Source organism: Candoia aspera, chromosome 1 (assembly GCF_035149785.1).
Source record: "Candoia aspera isolate rCanAsp1 chromosome 1, rCanAsp1.hap2, whole genome shotgun sequence".
Taxonomy (NCBI): domain Eukaryota; kingdom Metazoa; phylum Chordata; class Lepidosauria; order Squamata; family Boidae; genus Candoia; species Candoia aspera.
In genome coordinates, this window is record NC_086153.1 from 269509868 (window position 1) to 269533469 (window position 23602).

The following is a 23602-nucleotide window of genomic DNA, read 5'->3' on the forward strand; positions in this document are numbered from 1 at the left end:
GCTGTTCCCCCAGGCCGTGGGGAGGATGGTGCCAAGCCCTTCTAGAATTATATCTGGTTAAATACCTGCATTCTTCCAGGCACAAATGATCTTTATTTTATTGTTTGCTTGCTTGTTTGCATGTTGTAAAGTGACCAGAGGCTTGTGGAGTGGAGTGGCCTCTAAACTGAATGAATGACTAAAGGATAAAAGCCTCCAAATCAAAAATATTTTTAATGAAGAAAAAAAAATGCAGCGAGCCCAATTTTGAAGCTGACATTTAACCACATTTATAAAAGAAAATATTACCCAGTTAATGAAGAACACATTGAGGTTGTAACCTTAAACACGTTTTCCACTAATTATTCTTAAAAATGCTTACTGCTCCTTGAGATCTACCCCAAGGCTCTATCCATTCCACTGAGAATCACAAACCACCCTTTTAAGACTTGTGAGTGTGGAAGAATTCAGCAACATCTGTCTGTATCCCACTCTTTTCTTCCTTTAAAGAAGATCACACATATAAAGAAGAAATCTCTCTGGCACACTTTGACTTCCATAAAAACAATCTTTTGAATATTTACTGTGGCTTTTTTCTTCATTCCCACTTGGGGAAGATTTCCAGAAGGTACTTCAGAATACAGTATGAAAATCCTCTGAAGCAGTGGAATGATATCAGCTCTGTTTCTTTGCCTCATGCAGAAAATACCCAAATGTTGTAAAATCAGCTTGCATTTGGGCTCTCTGCTGCTTTCTTCTCAGCTTCTGGACACTCAGGATGACCTGCTCACTGTCTTTTTCATACATGCAGGCAGTATGACTGCTGGAACTGGGTCATGTATCTGCCTCTGGCTATCACCCTCATGCTTTTTCTTTCAGAGGGAGCATTTCTGCTTGCTTAGGGACTCATGAAAAGCTTAACTAAAGCAGATTGGTTTCCATGGTCACACAGGGAAGAGCTGTGGTAGCATATAGCAATTCCAAATTATCTGGAGTATGAAAAACAGTGATCATGGAGGAGAAGGATTGATTACCTAGCATTCTACAAACACATAGGTACCTTCTGTGTTTATTCTTTAGTAGGGCCAAATGTCTTTTTTAAACAGAATTTTGCCATTAGGAGGAAGGTGGCAAGCCACTGTTCAGCGCAGTGAGCATTTTTTACCAAACGCACAATATTTTAGGTTATGGGTTGTTGTATTTAACATGTGTTGGTTGACATCCCAGCTTTCCAATGCTTCCTGTCATAGTCATGTTTTTTGCTCTTTGTTGCTTTCTCTGAAAGGAAATAGCACGATGGAGAAGTTTGTGTGCATGTCTGTACTTCTTTACACAATCTCATAACTAAACCACTAATACTAAAGCAGGAATACTGAAGCTGTATATGACTTTCATACATACCTAAGTTTAATCCATTCATAAGTAAGCTTAATTTCTGGCCAGTAACCATAATAAAGTTTTGATTTGGTTTAATAACTATGCTTAAAATATTGTTGGTTAGGCATGAATTCTACAGCTTCAAGATTAATTAGGTTGGTTGGTTTTCTCAGAATAACTGCAAATTGACCTTGCTTCACCTGGGCTGTAGCCATATAAAGAAGAGCTTCACCAGCCATAAATTCATGCATAGGTATGATCTGCTTTGTTCACTTTGGTGGGTGTCATACCAGGCCAGCCTTTTTGGAGTTAGGAAGCTTAAGCAAGGTCAAGAACATTAGCCCTTCAATGCACACCAGAACTCTCTCTAGGCAAGACTGGAAAGGTGAAAAAACTCTCCAGAAATCAGAAAGGGTAAACCACTGTTGTTGCCAAGGAAATCATATAGATATGTCCATAAAGTCACCAGGAGTTGAATCTGATTCCAAAGAGGAAGTTTATTCTTCACTAAAGAACGCATCCTGGTTTGAGGTTTTATTTTTGTGAGGAAACTGAGCCTCGTGTGGCGCAGAGTGGTAAGCAGCAGTATTCCAACCGAAACTCTCCCCACAACCTGAATTCGATCCCAGCGGAAGTTAGTTTCCCAGCTAACCAGCTCAGGTTGACTCAGCCTTCCATCCTTCCGAGGTCGTAAAATGAGTACCCAGCTTGCTGGGGGAAATGTAATTACAACTGGGGAAGGCAATGGCAAACCACCCCGCTCTATAGTCTGCTAAGAAAACGTCGCAAAAGCAGCATCCCCCAAAGAGTCAGAAAATGACTAGGGGACCTTTCTTCTTTCTTTCTTTGTGAGGAAAAAGGATGCAGAATCTTTAAGCATGGCCCCTGTAGTTTTGTATGGTGATCAGACCGGATAACTATGATTGGTATATAGTGAGCCAGTTTGTTGTAGTGGTTAAGGCACCAGGCTAGAAACCGGGAGACTGTGAACTCTAGTCCTGCCTTAGGTATGAAGCCAGCTGGGTGACTTTGGTCCAGTCACTCTCTCTCAGCCCTAGGAAGAAGGCAATGGCAAACCACTTCTGAAATCTTGCCAAGTAAACTGCAGGGACTTGTCCAGCTAGTTGCCAGGAGTCAACAAAGAAGGCACCCCTGTCCCATAAAGGGGGAGGGAGATATAGTTGGCAAAACATACATAAAGTCCCTCTTGTATCAAGAGTGCAGGCATCCATTCCTCTTTTGCCTCATGTCCAAACTACCTCTTTGCTCTTAAGGGGTTTAGAAGAAATGAAAGAATTCTGGAAATCTGCCTTTGAGAGTTGGTCATTGCATCTTTTTTTAAAAAAAATCTGTGCCTAATTTTGGATTATTAATTGTAGCTACAACACTTTAGTGAGGAGAATTTATCAAGGGTACTGGCAATGCATTAGATTCACCTGCTTGGACAAAGCCTATCTTATTTGAACAGTTCCAGATTCTTTTATTATATATACACTAGGGTGCTCATTCATTATATATACACTAGGGTGCTCGAGAGCTTTAGAGTAAGGTCACAGTGCTACTTCACAAAAGGATGAAACTTTGGTTATGTTTTGAACAAGATGGTAAATTGTTTTAGCTTTTTCTCACTGACTTTTCATTCCAATCCTGATACACCAGGGAGAGTACAGGTTGGGAACTATAGATGTTCCTTATTATCTATTAACCTGGTTTATTCTACCCCATTCAAATGTGAAATTCACTCTTTCTGTATAATGAATTCCATAGGTCCTTAAGAAGAAGTGGATGGGAATTGCATATATGAAATTAAAGAATTCTGAAGAGCTGTCACTGTTTTTCAGAATCAATTGGACCGTGTAGCCTGTGCAAACATGGAAGGGGATTGTTTGAGCTGCATGAAATATCTGATGTTTGTCTTCAATTTCTTCATATTTGTAAGTTTTCTTTGATTTGTCACATGCTATCTTTTTCATATGTCTCCTTATGAGTTGGATATACTTTGGTAGAGGTACTACAGTGCAGAAGACCCCTTAAATTTCATAGGTAGCAACATCTGAAACAAGCAATTTGCTTTTTATCAGAAGCAGCCAAAACATTTTACAACTTTTGGGAGTCTGACATTACTGATTAAGCAGAGGTTGCCCTTGATAGGGTGGCTCATAAGGCCCATGGTTATATCTCTGAGTTACTATAGTTCTAGAACTGGTGTAAGATGTATCCAATCACTTGGGTACCTTGGCAACTTATAATTTTATTAAAGTATGGGATATGGTTGTATAATTTCTTAGTGTCTTTTCTCCCAACTTCCATAACTGAGCTTCAGAAAAACCATTAAAACCTGGCATTTTAAGAGAGCTCTGGGAGTGAGACTGATATGAGTAGGAAGCCTGCTTTTATGGATTGTGTTCTCACGTTTGAGTGTTCCTTGGATGCCGAAACATTTTCATAATTATTGCTTATCTTGCTGTACCATGTTATCTTTTGCTTTGTAACCTTCTTACTGAAAGAGGGAAATTTAAGCCACTCTGATTGGACTTGGGTGGCATATAAGCCCAGGTAGGTAGGTAGGTAGGTAGGTATAGGCAGATAGGGAGGGAAGGAGGGAGCCAGTTTGGTGCAGTGGTTTAAGTACCAGGCTAGAAATGTGGAGATCATGAATTCTAGTCCTGTCTTAGGCACAAAGCCAGCTGGGTGACCTTGGGCCAGTCACTCTGTCTCAGCCCTAGGAAGAAGGCAATGGAAACCACTTCCAAAAAACTTTGCCAGGAAAACAGGGACTTGTCCAGGCAGTCACCAGGAGTCGAAGGTACACAGACACTCACACACAAACAACACAGGACAGAGGGAGGAAGATAATGCTTTTATAAAATATGGATATATGAAATCAGTAAGCTATGTAAACCATGCTCAAGTAGGCATTACTAGGCTAAATAGTGATATTAGCATGTTCATTAACATGTTGTTCAGGAACAACAAACTACCATCACTTGTCACCAGAACCCATGGCATGAAATATATTAGCTCTGTAGTCCAGCTTCCTCTGACATTACCTTTGTTCATGAAAAAACCATCTGACGGTAATATATATTGGCTGTATATGCAGATAAGTCATTGTAGCTGAAGTATTCAGGAAAAGTGTTCCCACTGTAATCTGTTGAAGTTTAACATGGGCTGGGTTCATACATTATGCTAAGCCATAATGTGGCTTGTTTGAATCTGTTAGCTGCTTAGTGAATCCAGCAATGATCACTTGTAAACGTGACTTAACCTCCATTTTGTGGTTTCAGCAAATCACAATTAAACAAAATGATAGCTTATTGCAATGCTTGAACCTGGCCACAGAATAAGGAACACCTGTACAATTAAGAGACCTCTAGCAGCCCTACCAAGGTTTTTTTTTTTTTTTTTACTCTCAAATGAAAAGTTTTGCAAAGATGGGGAATAAGCATTTTAAGATTATGATAGTCATCTGTTCCTTTGGATTAATGCTTTTCTTAACGTTTGCATGTATTCCTTTCCTATGAAATGGTGGTCTCATGTTACAAGAAACTATGAAATAAGATTTCGTAGTAAATAAGCATAATGAATAACTGGAATTCTTGAAAAAGGGGCTGTTTTCTATTGTAAATAATCACAATATTAGTCAATATTGAGAATGAAATGTATTCGGGAAAATTTTGGAAAATGCCTTTCCTGATATATGGCTATCAAATCAGGGCTGCCAACAATTGATGGCCGTTATACGTTAGCTAAGTAATTCAGAAGAAATCTGCTATCTTGTAGTCATCCAGATTTTAGCAGCCCAGATCTGATATCTCTGTTCTCTGAACGTAATAAAGTCGCACCATAAGGAGCTGGTCTGCATTGCCACATTTGCAAAAAGTTCAACCTTTTAACTTGAATTGTGCTATCTACAGGAATCTAGCCAAGAAAACATTTTTAATCTAAATCTTCCATTTTTATGACAGCTGGGTGGTACCTGTCTCCTGGGAGTTGGAATATGGGTCATAGTTGATCCCACAGGATTTCGAGAGGTAGTGGCTACTAATCCTTTGCTCTTTACTGGAGCATATATCATGGTGGCCATGGGAGCTATGCTCTTCTTGCTGGGATTCCTTGGTTGCTGCGGAGCGATCCGTGAGAACAAATGCCTCCTTCTTTTTGTAAGTACAACTTAGTGAATTTCTTTTCCTAGTGTTACCTACCTGCATTATTAGAACAGAAGTCCAGGTAATTGTAATATAAATCACTATATTATTTTGCTACTCCTATTGCAGCATTTAACTTCAAGGCTTTTTCAACCCTTCTGAATATAAGAGGAAAGTGTGCATTGCTATATGGAATGTTTCTGCAACTTGGTTCAATTAAATCAGGATTGTCGAATCACAATTTAAACAAAGGCCTTGAGCCCAGATACAGTGAAAACTATGGCTTATTTAAAATTACTTTAATATTATACATTATATTTTAAATTCACCCAATAATTGAAGTTCTCTGGATAATTTGTAGTTACTTGAAAATGTTTAAAATAGGGTTAGGACAAAGAACAATTAAACTGTGGAGAACAATTAAATTCATTTATAAATATGAAGTATATCTTTTCAATCTCCTCCTCTCAGCTGCATAAATGGAAGGGGAAGGAGTGGAAGCTTTCAAGTGATTGGGTTGTTGAAGATCATTCATGAGTCAATCGTTTCCCGTAACACCTGAACAAGTACTTTCACAAAAGCCCAGCACACAAGGTCTTGTTGATACCCTTGTTACATGCTCATTTTCAGCATTGATCCACACACCCTAATTTGTAATCTGACATTGGTATTACATTTCTTGTGGTAAAACATGTTTTATCATCAGCCCTAGTCAAAGAATAAAGAGATGCTTTGTCGACTTAGAGTTCTGGGGTAGAAAAACTCTCAAGAGGCCATAATTATGCCCCAAACTGCCAATGTTGCTTAACTCACACAGGATCTCTGTGGATTCAACCTTTCTGAGGGGTTGGATGCATTCATATGTCAACCAACTTGATCAAGAAGAACTGGGTTTTACTATCATGTTTAATAAGCAGGGCCTTGATATGTTCCAAGGAATCCTGTGGCAGAAGAAAAAGTGTCATGTCGAGATACATCTACTCCAACATGCAGATGTGTCATTCTATTTTTTATTATTATTATTGTTATTTTGATTTACTCAATTCCTGCAGAGATAAATCATTTGGAGCTGTGCATTAGGCAGCATTGCCTACAGGCTCAATGTCATCTGCAAAGATTCTGCCATTCATCAGTTTCTGTATTTTATTTTCTTATGGCTTGGGCTGGAAGTGGTCCAGATTTTCTCGTTCTCTGAGGTTGTGCCTCCCATTACTGGTTCCTTAATGAGAAAAAGACAATTATCTCCCCCACCACCTCAGCTCTTATTATGCACGGAAAGACAAAGGAAGACAAAGCAGAATGAACATCCAGATATGTCTCATAAAAAAGCCCTGTGACCACTTCCTATTCCTTTGTTTCTGGGTGGGCTGAGTAGACAGACATGTGCATACACACCCCAAGAAAGAGAAAGTGCTTATATGTATGGGAGGGGGACACAGGGTCTTCTGTTGCTTCCTAATGACAGGAGAACAAGGAGAAGGACAAACAAGTCCCTGACTTTCTGCAACGTATACAGGTGACAAAGACAGATCCGATTAGTCTCTGGAGCTTTGCAAGCATCTCTCTCCATTTGGGAGGTGGATGAAAGGAGTCTTATGACTGGTCTTGCTGACAATGCTACATGAAGAAAGCAGAAAGGGTGCCAAGGGAGATGGTGAGATGGCTTCAGATCTCCTCACTTTATCTTCACTTGCGGGAATGTATTCTGCATTTCCTGCCCAGTTCATTGGGTGTCAAATTTTAATTTTGCTGGTAGGCAAGGTAGAGCCATGACACATCATGGCAGGCCTGTTGAAGCTGACTGCATAGGCTAGGCTATGCAGTCAGGATTGTTGCTTAGTTTATTTAGTTAACTTGTCTTTCAGCATCTCAGTTTGCTCGGTTTGCATTTTGTTGACATAACAAACACGTATACAGTATATCCACACTGGCAATTTGGCAAAGGAAAAATACCATGATATTTTATTAAAGTTCTACATGAGCTGCATGCCCCCCCACCACCAAAAAAAAAAAGGCTGGGTATTTCTGTAAAAACCGAACTGTTCATTCATTTGGCTATTTGTGCTAATTTCATCTTAAATAGGCAGGATGGGGAAAGTGCTATATAACAGTGTTTGTCTAGAAACAAGGGCATGCAAAATAGCATTTTCTTCCAGGAAAAAAAAAATGGTATTGTAACAAAGAACTGATGCTGGGAAATGATAAAGTGTGTGGGCCATGAAAAACATTGACTTGGCAAGAGTCTAGATGGAATGGTTGTTATCTATATCTTAATTAGGGGAAAGGTGTTATTTTCATGGACTAATTAAAATCCAAGTCCTCCTACAAAGTTTTCAAATATAGATGAATCAGAGGCTTCCCCAGAGAGATTTCTCAGTGATACATAATAAATGCCTGAAGCTTTCAAGTCAAGCATAAATTCAAGGAAAGCGTACGGCAAAGCTGAGAGATGAGAGAAACATGCATCCCAAGGGAAGTTCTTAAATTTCTTTCTGTGTAGAGATTACTTCCCATGCTATGTTTTTATGAAAAAATGTTGCAGCTGAATGAAATATATCTTGTGCTTCATAGCACCTAAAGGTTGTCTAGCAGTTGGACTTGGCGTGCTTTAAAAAATAAACTGCAGGGCTTCCTGGACAAAAATAGGTAGCCTGTGGAATAACCTAAGGGTACTTTAAACTCCTTGACAATGCAGTGCATTCCACTGTGTCCATGGGTTTTGCAAATCTACGAAACAATTTCATCAGTAAGAAGATGCCAATCTTAGTGTGCTCTTTAAAAAAAATCCAATTTATTCCATCTGCAACAGTGAGATTTGTTTTTTAAAGGGAACCAATGCTGTTTGCTTCACCTCATATTTAAGGCAGTTCTGTTTGCCTGCACAAGGACAAACATGCATCTAAAAAAATAACCTACTTAAATGACTAGACAAAAAAATCTGGGCCAGAAAATATGTATATCAAAAGTGGGATGATGGGGAATCCCCAGTTAACCACAAAAATGTGGGAACAATTTGGTGAACACTCAGTAGATCCAAAGTTGATAGGTGCACTGACCACAAGACTCGGCTTAGATTCCAGATCAGCCATTTGGTTGGTTACATACATACATACAAGCTCAATCAGAGGATTTCAAAGGCTGCTTAATTCATCTGAGCGCTGAGTTCAAACATTCATATTCTGATTGATGATCGTAGCAAATTCCCAATTTGTTGTAGTGGTTTTAATTTTTGAACAAAGTTCAAGGCACATTATAATACAAGGACCTTTAAAAATGTGTTACTGATTTTTGTTTGAAAGAATAGTGTCTGTAATCTTTTTGTCCAACCTGCCATGGGGATGAAGCCTGCCATGTATTTCAGACAAATACACGTCCATAGGATCTGAAGCTTTCATCAAATTGATAAAAGGGCCCTTGTGCCATTGCACCTCAAGTTTCACCCTTTTGGGATGTTTGTTTGTTTATTCATTTGATTTATATAGCTGCCCATTTCAAATATGTGACTCTGGGTAGCTCACAGACTAAAAAACAGAAAACCATAAATACTTACAGATAAACAACCAAAATGAAAAACCATTAAAAATCTGTTAAAACAGTTAAAACTTGTGGGAGAGTACAATCCATAAAATGACTAACAATGCAGCCAGCTGACAGACTCCATGCCACCACTGGATCCCCAACCACGATGACGAAGCCATGTCTTGAGACTCTTCCAAAAGGCCAGCAGGGTCAGGGCCAGTCTAACCTTGGAGAGAGAGATGTTCCAAAGGGTGGGGGCTGTGGCAGAAAAGGCTCTCCTCCCGGGTCCCATCAGATGACAGTCCTTGGTACACAGGACCTGTAACATGCTCTTCTGCCAACTCTGATGGGACAGGTAGATGTAACCAGGGAGAGGCAGTCCCTCAAATAACTTGGCCCCATGTCATGTAGAGCTTTATAGGCCATTACCAGCACCTTGAACCTTGCAACATCATCAAACACTACAAAAGACACTGAACTTACTTCATGGTGCTGCATTTTTCGTATGACCCCCTCCCATTGACGCCTTTGATTTGTCATGCAGACATTACACAGAGTACCATCTAAAGTGTTGCTTGTAGGTTCTTAGCTAAGCTATTTTGCACCCTTTTGTAAAGCAGGAGATGTTCCCCTTCCTTCCCATGTACAAAATAGGCTGGCCTGGTATTTGATTTTAACTTTAGTTCTAGTAGTGGCAGGAGAGCTTATGAGTGGCACACAGTAACTTGAATTTTAATATTCTTTTTTGTACTGATTTTTTTTCACAGTGTACTTTCTGACAGACTTTGGGCCAAAGCAAACCTCATTACTTGCACTTGGCATTCCTCCCTCTCCTTTTTTTTTCACTTCTGTACCTGCTCTCCTTTTTTATGTCAATTTTTTTTCCAGGTTTCTCTTTGAGCCTGAAAAAATGAATCAAACCATTAAAGCAGCACATCATTAATGTGATTCTTAAAGCAGTGGAGATGCTTGCCCTGTGAAAGCTGGGTTGGCTGCAGAATTCTGGGTGTTACAGTCCCAACATATCTGAAAGGCATAGATACTTACAAAAGGCTGACATTTACTTATTGAATAATTGTACATGATACAGAGTAGGTGAGGAGTCCGTCAAGTGGCCCAGAAGTATAGTTGGCTGTGATCTTCATAAATCCAAGTAATCAGCAGGGCTGCAACTAGGGTCTGTGTCACCCGGGGCAAACATGGATTCTGTGCCCATTTTGGCACCCCCCCAGTGCTCATTTTGGCGTCCCCCCCAGCGCGGCGCCTGGGGCACATACCCCACTTGCCCCCCCTTAGTTGCGGCCCTGGTGATCAGTCATAGTGGCAGTGGAATAATCAGTTATGAACATGCTGGGTGAGAAGTAGCATATATCCCAGATAATCAACAAATTTAATAGTTCATCAAATAATCCCCTAATTCTGGGGATTTGGCACTTTTCTAGTTTTCTTCAGCTAAGGATTTGGCAAATTTGTTCTACTGTAGCTGTCAATTTCTAAATATGCCTTAGTCAGTTTGACCTATTCTTACTATTATTTTATGAAATGTGAAGGCAGATGTTCACTCTAGATAAACAATAATGTGTCTTTTTTTTTCTTTGTTTTTCCTCTTTCAGTTCTTCATGTTTATTTTGCTAATCTTCCTGGCAGAACTCTCAGCTGCAATCTTGGCATTTATCTTTAGAGAAAATGTGAGTATGATGATGATGGGATGTTCTGTAGGAATCTGCAGAATTTTATTCAGTTGGACTTCTAGTTTATAAATCTTCTGAGCAGTCTTTTGTTTAAGATACTAAATCATTCCCACTTAGTCTAAGCAATTCAAAGCCACCTACTGAAATTAAACAAACACAGTTTGTGTCATGCATGGATGCTTTATGGCAAAGTTCATCTTTAAAATTGAATTAGTTTTATTTTCAGAGTTTAGGGACTAAACTAGTGGTTTGAAAGTTTAAGGGTGCAATTCTATGATCTCTAGGAGAACATTCCAAGGGCCATATAATAAGTTGGAGTTTCCCAACTGAAGGCAGATAGATCCAACCTTGGAAGTGGTCATTAGGATCCTTAGATGACCTCTGGGAGACCTGCTGAGATCATTGCTTCTCTGTCAGTGCTCTGATGTCAGGAGCTCCAGATACATTCCTGACATAAGAAGAAACGTACCACATGTCAACCCTGAAGATAGTGTTTCATTGAGAGAGATCTTACCAAAGAAAGAAAAGGGAAAGTAGTATGTCTGCATGAGATGTTGGTAATAATGAAAATGATAGATATTTGAAAAATACAAATGAATGAATAAAATGCTGTCCTTCCCTCCATTCTGCCTGTCATTGTAAATCTAGCAGAGCTTTATATCTGATCAGGGCCGCAACTAGGGTCTGTGTCACCCAGGGCAAACATGGATTCCGTGCCCATTTTGATGCCCCCCCTGTGCTAATTTTGGCACCCCCCAAGCATGGTGCCTGGGGCACATGCCCCGCTTGACCCCCCCACCCCCCCCAGTTGCGGCCCTGCTGATGATTCCTCTATTTGGGCTCATTTTATCACTGTTTATTTGCTCTGAGAAATAATTTATTGCAAAAAAAAAATTAAAACTTTATCCCATCCCCCACATGTTTCTTTCCATAGTATAAGTGTGACAAATCAAATTGATTTAATCTTCTTATTTTGCCCTGTAATGTTCATCTGTCCAGTAGCATCCATACTGAAAACATTACATAATTATAATGGCATCTGATGGCAAATGTTGTTGGACAAAAATATTTCAAGTTTTTGTTATTAGGTTTTCTTTGTCCTGTTCAAAAAACACAGACAGAGAAATGTTGAAATTGTTGGGTTTTTCCTTTGTCATCACTGTTCATAGTATCTGTACTTATGAAATACAAAGAAGCAACGAATACAGTCTGTTATGTCTGTGGTTTCCCCTCTTTCAAATTCTCACAGTTGCACAGATTACTTTGTGGTGCTAAATAAATACAAAGAAGGTATTTGCACAATAGAATATTTTATGGGATTTTTAAAAATTAAGACTGTGAGTATGAGGATCAGTGGGAAAGAAAAGAACTAAAAGTTATGGCCGAAAAATCTGAGGCATGCTCATTTCTCAGGAGTAAGGCAATGGTGTATATTCACTTACACTATATTCTCAAATGATGGCTTTTAGCTGCTTGTCCTGTAGGACCAAATGGGAGAAAAAGTCCCAGCTGAATATCTGTTTAGTTTTTTCTGTGTTGCAAAACCACTTTAGGAGACCTGGTGCTTTTATTACTTTTCTCCTTCATCTACTACGGCAGTTGGATTTGCAGCAATATATTTATCCAATTTTCTGTTAAGTGTTGCATTGATTTGGGTTAAATCTAGAGTTTTACCATTAGGTAGTTGACCATGTTTCAAAAAAGACACATTTAAATTACTAAACATTTGTGAGTAGCAGAAAAAACTAAAGTAGGCCACAGCAAACTAAGAGAAAGTATTTTACAAGGGAATGGGTAAAGCAGAGCCCATGTGTAGAAACTGAGCAGAATAGTTATATACTATTATATAACTATTATATATATAACCCTTATATACCAAACTGTTTCCTTTATAGAGAATAGAACAGAACACAACACCTGGTGTCCTAATTTCCATCCCTATTCTGCTGCAAGAAAAGGTTAAAGCTGGAATAACCAAAGGTTATTTTGGTTTTTGAGACTGGCCATGCTAATTAACCACAAGAAGTTCTGAGAATATTAAACTCTTTGCCTCTTCGTCTCCCCTTGTAGTTGCCCTCATCCCCCCCTCTCTCCTGCCCTATATCCTGTTTGCTATTGTTGATGTTTTGTTGATGTTTAATAATAGACATCAAGGTATTTTTGCTAACTGAATTGAGTGGTGTGTGTGCTTGCTCAGATCTGGATGCAGGAATTGACTGGGAATGTGCTGGATGCGAAAATAAAACTGGAAATTACCCATATTCTTGTATAAGAATTGTACATGAGTTTTATTTGTCCCAAAGAGGCTCCATTTCCAAATTTTAATAGAGATCTTAAAGAAAGAAGTGAGAAATACAGAACCAATGTCAAAACAGCCCTATCTTTCCAAAGATTAAAAGTGGAGAAGGCCTCCTTTGTCAGATGATGGTCCCACAGTTGAAAAGAAGGAAAAGAACAATGCTTTGTAAACAGTTTAAAGGCTTTCCCTTTCCAAACAATAGAGGCAAGGAGAAAAACGAGACTGCAGGGACAGTGACTGCGCTATAAATAGTGATCACTTCCTGAGCAAATCTGTTATGGTCTGGTCAATATGTCTCTATTTTCTGAAGCAGTGACGTTCCTTCAGGAGAGGCAAGTGGAAGACCTCACACAGAGCAAGAGAAAACCACACGTGCAATCTGTCAAATTATATCTTTGAGTATGGCCAACCCAGATACACACACACACAGTCACACATGCACACAAATCAGTGGAGGGGGGCAGGGTTGACAGATGCATTCCTGTGGTAGCAGGCAACTTCAGAGAAAGCAGCGCTGAGTTTGTTGCGATATACGGACAGGAGAACCAATCAACCAAATAAATAATAAAGTCAATGTCACCCTTGATAGTAGCAAAATAGCTCTTCCCTTCATTTCAGGATAAATATATGCTGTTATATGTGTGGAATTGGGCACAGAATCTGGTTCAAGGATCCTAGCAGCTGTAGTTGCATTGCAAAAAAAGGTCTAGTTGGTTTGAATACTTTAACAACACAAATTACAAGTGGGGTAGCCAAGACACCATTTCCAAATCTTGTGTAGTCTTGATAGTTGTGACTAAGCAGAGGGATATTAAGTCTTAAGAAAATAAAAAGAATGTAAGAGGACATTAAAATGGTTGCGGAGTGAATCCTCTAAGGAATCACTTGTATAATGAACTATCACAGCAGCAGAAATACTTGCAGCCAAGATTATTTGCTTTCCATTGATGGGAGAATTTGGTGAAGGGGGACTGAAAATAGTTACACTTGGTAGGGTTGTGTGGAAGCAGATCTGGAAAAAACTTAAACAGATTAAATAGATCTGGAAAAAACTTGAATAAATTTGAGAAATAAATAAATAAATAAATCCCAGTTTGTACAGAGCTGAATAGGAATTTTAAGTTAGCAGCTTATTATAATGGTGTGATCCAGCTTTCCCAATCTGATACTAGTTGTATTCAATTACTGTTTCCACTTGGGAATTTTAAGATACTCCAACATATAGCATCCGCAAGATACCAGGTTGAAAAAGCTGCTGTGGCATTTTGTTGTAGGTTTACTTATTTATTGTAATTATATATAATACAACTGAACAAAATAAATGACCGTAACACTGCTCATTAATGCATCTTTAAAAGCAACCCACTTAAAAGCAATCACTTTGAGACTGACTCCTGGTGACTTTTCCAGGCAATAGTATGAAAGTGGTTTGTCCTTGCCTTCTACTGGGATTTTAACCTGTTGCATCCGGATTAAGGCCAACCGATGTCCTAAGCATACCCCACAATGGTACCCCTCAGTGGAATTAAAACTATCACTCCACAAGACAAAAACAAATGCAGTATCTGATGATACCTTCCAACCATTTTTTAAAAATTTAGTTACTCACCATGCCAAAGAAAAAGGGTTTTTTTATCTGCAGATTAAAATTGAACACAGCAGATAAGGATAATTACAAAAAAAAAATTGACAGTTACAAAATTCAAGTGTGTCAGTGAAAGAGTTAAGGGCATGATAGCGAGGGAAAAGAACTCTGTGGTGCCCCCCTTCCCTTGGTGCTCTAATCACATGCTTATTTTGCTTAATGGTTAATCCAGAACTGCATTCGGTATAGCTTAATTGAATGTATGACAGTGGACCTAGGATTTTAAAATCGATATCTGGAATTTAGCAGCTACATGGTTTTCCTAGTTCAAATGATAGTCGAGATGACCTTTTGGATTCATTTAGAATGGCTTGCTTCAGTTCTTACCAACTATGATGCTTGATTTCTTTTAAATAAAAAGTTATTTTGAAATAACAATGACCAAAAATACATAGAAGCCTAATGCCTGTTTACAAACTCGGTTACCATAATTAGCAACTTTTTAGTTTCTGACACAATAGAGGGGTAAATTAAGGCTGAAGCTTATATTCATACAAAGAAAGGGGTGAAGGAGGTTTTTGAGTCTTCACTGGCTTTTTATAATCTTCATTTCCCCTTTACATAGTCAGTTCAGCTCAGAATAATGAACAACAAACTCTGTGCATGGGTGTCAAATTGTGTCAAAGCACTTACTCATAGAATCTGGAACAGGGAAGAATGGTAACTATAATGATAATATTCTGCAGCCCAGTGCTTGATTAAACTGAATGGAGATGAGATGATTGAAGTGGTCAGCTCCTAATTAGCACTTCAGTATCCCTGCATCATATAAACCATTTCCTTGGATTATGGTCAAAACCAGGCTCTTATGGTATTGAAAAGGATGATTGGTATGGTGTCTACACCACAGCTAGAGAGCTCTTGGGTACCTCCAAATATTCAGCTTTAATTATTATTTTAATGGCTAAAATCTCACAAAGTGGGATCTCTGGGTTCTCGCATGAGATTGCATGTGGTTTGGGGCTTTTTCTGTTTGATTTTTTAAAATCAATAATTTGGGGGATAGTTGGATTTTCCTGTGAAAATGTACAGTATGAAATTGTGCAATGGTTGCTGCTGAAGTCTGCCAAAGTTTGGGGTGATTTGGAGTGATTATCAAGGGCAGGGTGTGGGGAGACAACCTTGTCCACCATGACTGAAGGAGCCAGACCAAAATATGGTGGTAGCACTAGAAAAGGGAAGATAATTAATTGTGCTTTGAAATAATAGATCTGCTTTAAAGAACATTAAAATACTCAGACAAGTAGAGAAATTATTTCTCTGAATACTGCACTGTTTTCTGTTGATGCATTTTCCTAGCCTGTTCTTAATGGCTTCTAAGCTTGGCTTGTGAGATGTTATTATGGTTAATGCTCCTCTCTACATAGCCCATCTCCCTCTGAGACAGAAATAATTGATAAACACAATTCTCCTTGTCTTACGGTGCAGCACAATTTTGTCTTGTACAACATACTGCAGCCAAAGTGCTTGCAACACTACGTGAGGTTAAATAATATAGTTAGAATTGAATAATTAATACCAGAGGGGAAAGAAGAGATTAAGAACCCAAACAAGGAAGGAGAGAGGTGTGCTCTGCTGAGGTTTCAAATGAGGCAGTCAGTGGAGCAGGCAAGCAGAGACTCTGTTTCCAATAATTGAAGCAGTGGAGTACAGGAACACAGCAGGAAAGCAAAACAAAATGGAAAACTCCAAGTGGAACAAGGTTAAGAGGAATGGGATTCAGCAACAGGAAAGGCAAGAGCTACACTGGAGTTTCTTCAATGTGCAAAACCCTGCCGTGGTGATCATTTTTCAAAATGCAATTGCTGCTCTATAGGCACAGGACAATGATGACAATGTCTACTAGGCTTAGAATGTGAGACCAAGGCAACTTGGATGCTTGAGAGCTATGGCACTTCTTGTGACTTTCTGGCTGTGACTACTGCAGTTTCACACTCCAGTAACTGCTGTGTATATTCAGTTCTTTTTTCAAAGCAAAGCAAAAGGAAACTAATTTTGCATTTGCAAACATGGTCAGGTTGAAGCATCACATCTTTCTTGCAGTAAAAAAAAATCAATGAATCGGTGTAGGTGCTTTGTCTGCTCTGTGGTCCTTTTTGTCAGACATCTCATCAGCGAACAACAATTTCCTTCTAGTCAACTTAATAGAAAAACTGTCTGGCCTGATTTTCCCTGATTACTGTATATAAGTAGTATGCACCTCCTCCCTAGCTGTATAGAGATACTGTAAAGTCTCCAATGACTCAAGCTCAACTTCTCCATGGATATGTTCCTGTTGTGCTCTTGGCAATAGCATGGAGGTGGTTTTTATCCTTCCAGGATGTTATTTTGACTTCCCAATCTATCCTACATTCCTGGAATGTTCTAGTGGTATCCCATCCAAATACTAATCAAGTTCAACCCTGATTTGCTTTTCAAGTTCAGGCAAGGTATTCAGGTGCTGCCATTTAGTTGGGCCCCTCGCAGTATTATGCAATAGAAACACAGTTAGGAAACATGATCAGCAAAACTATCTCAGACAAATCAAATTCATAGAAGGAAAGTAGCAGAAAGAGGACAGGTTGGAATTCCATGAGTGAAACACCCAACATGCTAACAGGATGTAATGTATATCCCATCGTGGATTCACGATTTACCTCAGCTTTCCCCAGCCTCTGATTTCCAAATGGGCTACAACTCACAAACTGTTCAGCCACTCTTCCCAATATCATGGTGGCTGAATATTCTGTAAGTTGTCTCTGGAGGATACCACACTGGGGAAAGCTGATCTCACTGAGCAAAGACTGTGTTTTGTTTTGTTTTGTTTTGTTTTTTGTTTTGTTTGAAAGAGGACAATGTTGTGGCTACATTGAAAACTTGGATGTGAAATATATACTGAAATAGATGTCCAGGCTCAAAACCAGTTATATTTCTTTCTGGTAGGTTGCATACAGGCTATACCAAAATCAGGCCCCGCAGGCCAATCACAGTATGTTTTTCAAGAGGGAGGGAGGGAGGGAGAGAGGGAGAGAGAGAGAATGTTACTGTACTTAAAAATGTTCAGAGGTCATGCATTAAAGAAGTAAGGAAGTGTTTAGAAGAAAATGGCAAACAATTTAGACATTTAATGTGATTTAAATAACAAATTATCTAGCTAGCTAGAAAAGAAGTTATGGGAATTCCAATAAGGGGCGTCTGAGGTATGGCATATATCACCCTGATATGTCATTAAGAAGAATAACATATTAAAATAAATGGAATTTCTGATACAAAAATGTTGAAAGATCCATTTCTACCAAGTCTAAATCACATTGGATCCTACTTGGGGAAAAACCTCTTTCCTAAGGGGTAGTCTTAGATGGTGACAAGATCCATCTCATATTATACAAAAGCTTGTAATAATTGCTTAGCAGAGAAATAGTTGATTCTTCCAACTTAGTGCTGCCTTTGTGGGGAAACAATATCTGCAGGACTACACCTAAATATAGATTCCTTTTTTCCTGGCTATGATCATCCAAGTAATTTAAAGCTATAATCTCTGTTCTGAGCTTTTTCTGAATTCTCTTCAGTTTGGTCTTCTTTACTTTGCCTAAAGGCCAAGGCAGATATTTCAATTCTCTGTTAAAACAATCCTATCTCTGTCATAATAAAATGTGAGGAAATAAAATGCAAAATATTAGCATGAACCAAATCAGCTTGGTCTCCTTTCAGGTCTGGCAATAGCTTCTTCCTGCTGCAGCCCCCACCTGACTTGCCATGGCCCAGATCATGTAGAGACAGAGCTGAGCTTTGGCAGGAGTAGATTTGGGCAGAGGAATCTTTCTCAACTTACCTCTTCTCCCCCAGCTCCCCCCGCCCCGGCTATGGCAGAGGTGAAGGAATGAAATGAGAAGACTTGGAAAGAAGGGGGGAGGGTGTCTTTCTCTACTGCTGCAGCACTTATTAAAGTCAGGTGATCAGGTGGGGGTGGTGTTCTCTAGTCAGTGGTCTCTAACTCTAAGTGTGTCATCAGATTTGGGTGGCAAATGGACACACGTAAATAAACATTTATAGAGAACTTATTTCCTTCCCTCTTAGGATCTTTGTTCTGGTGGTGCAATCACCATAGATGGCAACAGTACACAGTACAACAATTGCATAGATTTATTAATTAATTGTCCCTTGAATACATTTCTGAGCTCTAGCACAACTAATTAGAGGTATATGTTGCTAAATGACACAGATTTCCCTATTAATGTAAGCAGAGAAGTTACTTAAATTAGTAATCAGATAGTTACCAAAAATTGTCTTGTAGCTCCTTGATTCCGTATACATTTCCCAATGTGGAAAAGATAGTGAGAGAAGTAGCAAGGGAAGAGTAGAAAACAAACTAGCAAACTATAAAATGGAGAAGCTCTTACACACTTCTCCCAGCATACACACAGAGCTCCTCTTTGTCTTCTATTTTATAGCCTAAAAGTGTTGGACTCTGTCCAGCTGGTTTTTCATCAATCCTTTCATGGAATACTGTTACAATTTTAGAAGACAATTTTGGGAAGAATATAGCTGTTCTTGGACAGTTTTTGATCACAAAAGTTAATGTCCTGATTCTTGGTACTTTTATCCATCAATTGCACTTAAGTCTTCACCTGATTTTTGGCACATCAGTGCTTTAATGCACCCTAGCATGCTGTTGCAGTTTCATGCAACTGTGTGCAGATGGTCTGTAGGTAGACTTGTGTAATTACAGTATGATATAGTTCATTAAGCTCATTATTCATCATAATCACTAGAAAAGGTCATTTGCTGGGCAAGCCTACAAGATTATATTCCATTCAAACATGGATTCTCTCTGGTTCAGCTGGCCCTTGGCTTCTGGATATCCACAGTACCCTTCCAAAATGAGAATCAGGAATATTGCTGTGTCAAAAAGCAATATTCCATTGATTCAGTGTATATTTATTTATTTAAGGTATCCCATGCTTCTGATGCAAGGACACAATTCACTAAAGCTTGTAATATATTAAAATTGCCATTCCTTTTTAAAAAGAATAACATAAAGCAATCAACTCAAGGAGACAGGGCCAGCAGTAAGGGCCAAAGCACAGAAACACTGGAATAAAAAATTCCTGCTGGAATAAAATGATTATCAGTATTTGATGAGAAACAGCAAGAGGGAGAGCCAACTTTATTTTACAGGATAAGGTGTTCACTGCGCCCAATTTGTTAGTGCAATCATTGAGGCAACTCTCATATGAAAAATGAAATAGTTTTATGTCATCTGCATAATAGCAACACTGCTGATATTGTCTGATGACTTCTTCCATGATTATAAATAGATGTGGGAGGTATAGCCTAAGCTGTCAACAAGGGTCTCCCAGTACCACCAATTGGAAACCAGTAACTAGAACAATTAAAAGATAGGAGTTATATATTCATTCATTCATTCATTCATTCATTCATTTTATTTACAGTGCATTTCATTATGAAACTTCTTTCCTATTTATTTTCCCTTATTTCCTAATCTTTTATCTGCAGCTGGTCCAGAAGGATACTATGATCTTTAGAGCTCCAGCAGAAACAAGATTGCCCACTTTCTAGCAAAAAGACCAAAGATGTGTCAATCCCAAATCTAAGTTTGAAGTCAGATTGAAGTACATCAGAGGCAACTAATTCCTCAAGATCCCATGCATCGTATAATTTCCAAAAAATTCTGGCATTCACTAGTTTGAGACCCACACAACTGTAGTGTAGGTCCCCAAATAGGCTTAATATGATTAATAAAAAAAGAGGCAGCAACAGAGAAACCTATAAAAAACCCAAGAGTGTCCTCATCCTGTCGATGAGTAGCAGGGCTCTGCCCCTTTGAGTAATAGTTCCACTCTCTTTATATTTGTGCCCCAAATAATATGTTGTCAGCTATTAGCCCAGATACTTCATTTGTGACTACTTGTTTGAAAATTGGCCAGCTAATGACAGATTCCAGCTTGGTTGATGGCTATTCAACATGCTGGCTCCTGACTCCTAAATTTGGGCTCCATGCTGCCACCATATAAGTAGGAACACTTCTGACTGGCTAAATAGAAGAATCAAATAGAAGAATCTATTGCAGACTTGTTGTAAGAGCAACAAGTCTGCAATAGAAAGCTAGTATTCATAGAGGCAAGCATTGCAGTAGAAGGCAAATACAATTATGCCTCAAACAGAGGAAGCTACAGATTCTTTAGAGATGAGAGAAGCATTGAACAAATGAGCACTCTGTACAGATAACTAGGAGCATGTTTTTTAAGCGTATTGCATGTTTTTGATAAAGAAGTTTAAACTGAAAAGTAAACACAACAAGACAAACACACTGCCTTATGTTAAAAACATGGTGAGATCCATTTGTTTACAAGAGGTCTTTTAGCAGCCTGCCTAAGGTAGCCAATGTTCCTAAATTTTGGACCTGATGCAAACATTTGCATCAGGCAGGATGGACCAGATCGGGCAATCACGGTTCCTCTCATACACTCAGTTATGCTAACAATCTTGTCCGTGTTGCACCTGGATAAAGATACAGCACAAATGTCCCAACAGACTACCAGTAACTCATTGATCTCATGGCCTCAGTAAAATAAATTTAGCAGCTCAGTAAAGCTCTGCTGGACAATTGTGTGGGTAGAGAATTTTGCCACCAGCATCATCACAGCATGAAAATTGTTGTTGTTGTTGTTGTTGTTTTATTTTGTTTCACCTCTGCTTGGTTGGATTGATGCTATTTTTTTTTCCATTGCCACTCTAACTCTCCCTGTTATTTCATTCTCCTGACCATCTTGGAGGAGGAGGAGGAGGAGGATGTATTCTGCCTTTCTACCTCACTAGGAAAAGAGGGAGCTGCGAAACTATTCTGTCAGCTATTCAGCTAATTTTCCAATCAGTGTCATTATTAGCTGAAGCTTAAGTAAAATCACCAGCTGTACTGAATCCAAGTGCTTTGTGAATTGACAGTACAGCGAACAAGAACCTTCTTCGCTTAACTCCAGCTTCTAAAAAAAAGAAAAACAATTGTTAATCAGTACTACAGATTTTTAGTGCTTTGTTTTTACTGAGTCTTTTGGACTGGTTATTAACTCTATTATTATTCTTTGTAAAATATTTGGAGCAAATGTAAATGGTCTACTAGTGAAAAGGAATGGATTGTTTTTCTGGCAAATAAGTACAGTCCCAGCACTGGGCTTTGTTTTAGATCACATCTCATAAAAATCACACATACAGTCCTCCAACTTTTCCTTTGGGATCATGCCTGTCAAAATAAAGGTTTCACTTTATATTCAAATAGCTCTTTTGTTTAGAACTGGACAAAGGAACCCAACTGGGACTCTTACCAACTGTAATATTAGTTTCAAAGTCTGCACTTACGAAACAGACAAGCATCAATAAAATATCTGGGTGACTGCCTCCACGGGAGGGAAGTCCAGGCTCCGTAAATTATGCAAAAGAAGGAAAGGAAAACACAATGCTTGAGTGTAGGTATGCCCCCCTGATGGATCCCACTTATTTCCCTAGGGAACATTCTTGTCCAGTCTGACTAATAAGCATTTCCGTTTAGAGGTGATAGAGCTGCTCTTGTTGAAGTTGTTTAAGATGTAGCTTTCATACGTCCTGGGCAAACCCCTTGAGCTCTGCAGAAGGGGCCATTAATTTTAGTAATAAAGTTCAAGGCAAACAATATAAAAAGCAAAATGACCCCCAGTGTGTTTCCAGGAAAAAAGCAAAACAAAACATTGCACTAGAGAGAACTTGTTAATTCTGAACTGTTAGTGGACGTTCCCTTTATGGCTGTGGATGTAGAATATCTTGCTAAGCTTGTTACATGTGTTGTACTTTCGTTGTGATTAAGAGGGGTCTCAGCACTTAGCTAGTCTTGGCTGGTCTGGAAAAAGCTAAGCAAAGAAGGGAGTGATTAATACTTGCATGGAAGATCACCTAGAAATCACAGGACTATAGACTAGGAAGCAGAAAGCATATTCTGGAAGAAGGCAGTGGCAAACCATCTCTACTGTTTCCAAACTAGCTACATGGACACGTCCGTGTGATTACCAGAAGTCAATCATCAACTCATGGATGGCATTTTTTATAGATCCTGAAGATGGAATTAATATTTTTCAAATGCTAGCACTGCACTTTTGCATTGTAACTGTGTATTTATGGACCTCATAACTGCAGAGGGAATTATATGACAGTCAGTAAAAAAGTTCAATAGCCATTTGGGCAGATCAACCATAAATACTTTACTTCCAGCTCTGTAGCTTTGTTTCTATGAGCAGTATCCAAGAAAGGCCACTCCAGTAATGGAATTTGCTTTTCCTTTGCTCCCACTTGCAATCTTCTCCTCATATTTACTTGGCTGTGCTCCCAATTCTTAGGAAGATGTTTGAGGGGCACATAGAGGAGCCGCAGAGGGAAAACAGGGTTCACTCTACTGAAAAAATTCCTGTGTCTATTCTGTGTCTACAAAAAGCATGATTTTGAAAAATTGTATTATAATGTCAGCATCTTCCAAAATTGGCCCCTCCTGTGCAGAATAAAAAGGCCAGCATGTTTTATTGAATATACTCTTAATTTTTATATTGGCTTATGTTTAAAATCATAGCAAAAATAGAGATTAAGGCAAAAAAGGGAAGATAATGCCTCACATATTTTTTTAAAAGAAGTTCTGTTTTAGATGTGAAAATTTGTTGTTTTGAAAATGCATCAAGCTTTTAAATACATTTTTTAAAAAGGAATTAACGTCTCTAAATAGAAGGGCAGTCTCATCCAACAAGGAGTGGAAAATTTCCTGGACTATGAGAAGCGGCCCTAAGATTGGGCCATTGCATTCAGTATTGACTACTGCTGAATCTCCAAGGCTTCTGATAGGAATCTACCTGGAAATGCCAGAACCTGCAATTGTGAAAGGTTAAATTGTATGGAAAGTGGTGTGTTTTGTGAAAGGAGTGAGCCCAGT

At 38.9% G+C, this 23602-nt stretch overlaps 1 protein-coding gene across 2 annotated transcripts in view; it reads left to right on the plus strand.

The window, feature by feature from the left end:
* The window catches only part of TSPAN18 (tetraspanin 18), a 172587-nt gene that overhangs the window by 136135 nt on the left and 12850 nt on the right, over positions 1–23602 (plus strand). The window contains exons 5-7 of one of the 2 annotated variants that reach the window (XM_063289644.1): positions 3124–3290; positions 5325–5519; positions 10637–10711. In XM_063289644.1, the coding sequence (XP_063145714.1) occupies positions 3228–3290; positions 5325–5519; positions 10637–10711 (333 nt within the window). In that variant the 5' untranslated portion in view covers positions 3124–3227. The remainder of the gene's footprint in view (positions 1–3123; positions 3291–5324; positions 5520–10636; positions 10712–23602) is intronic. The other variant, XM_063289645.1, reaches the window with a different exon arrangement.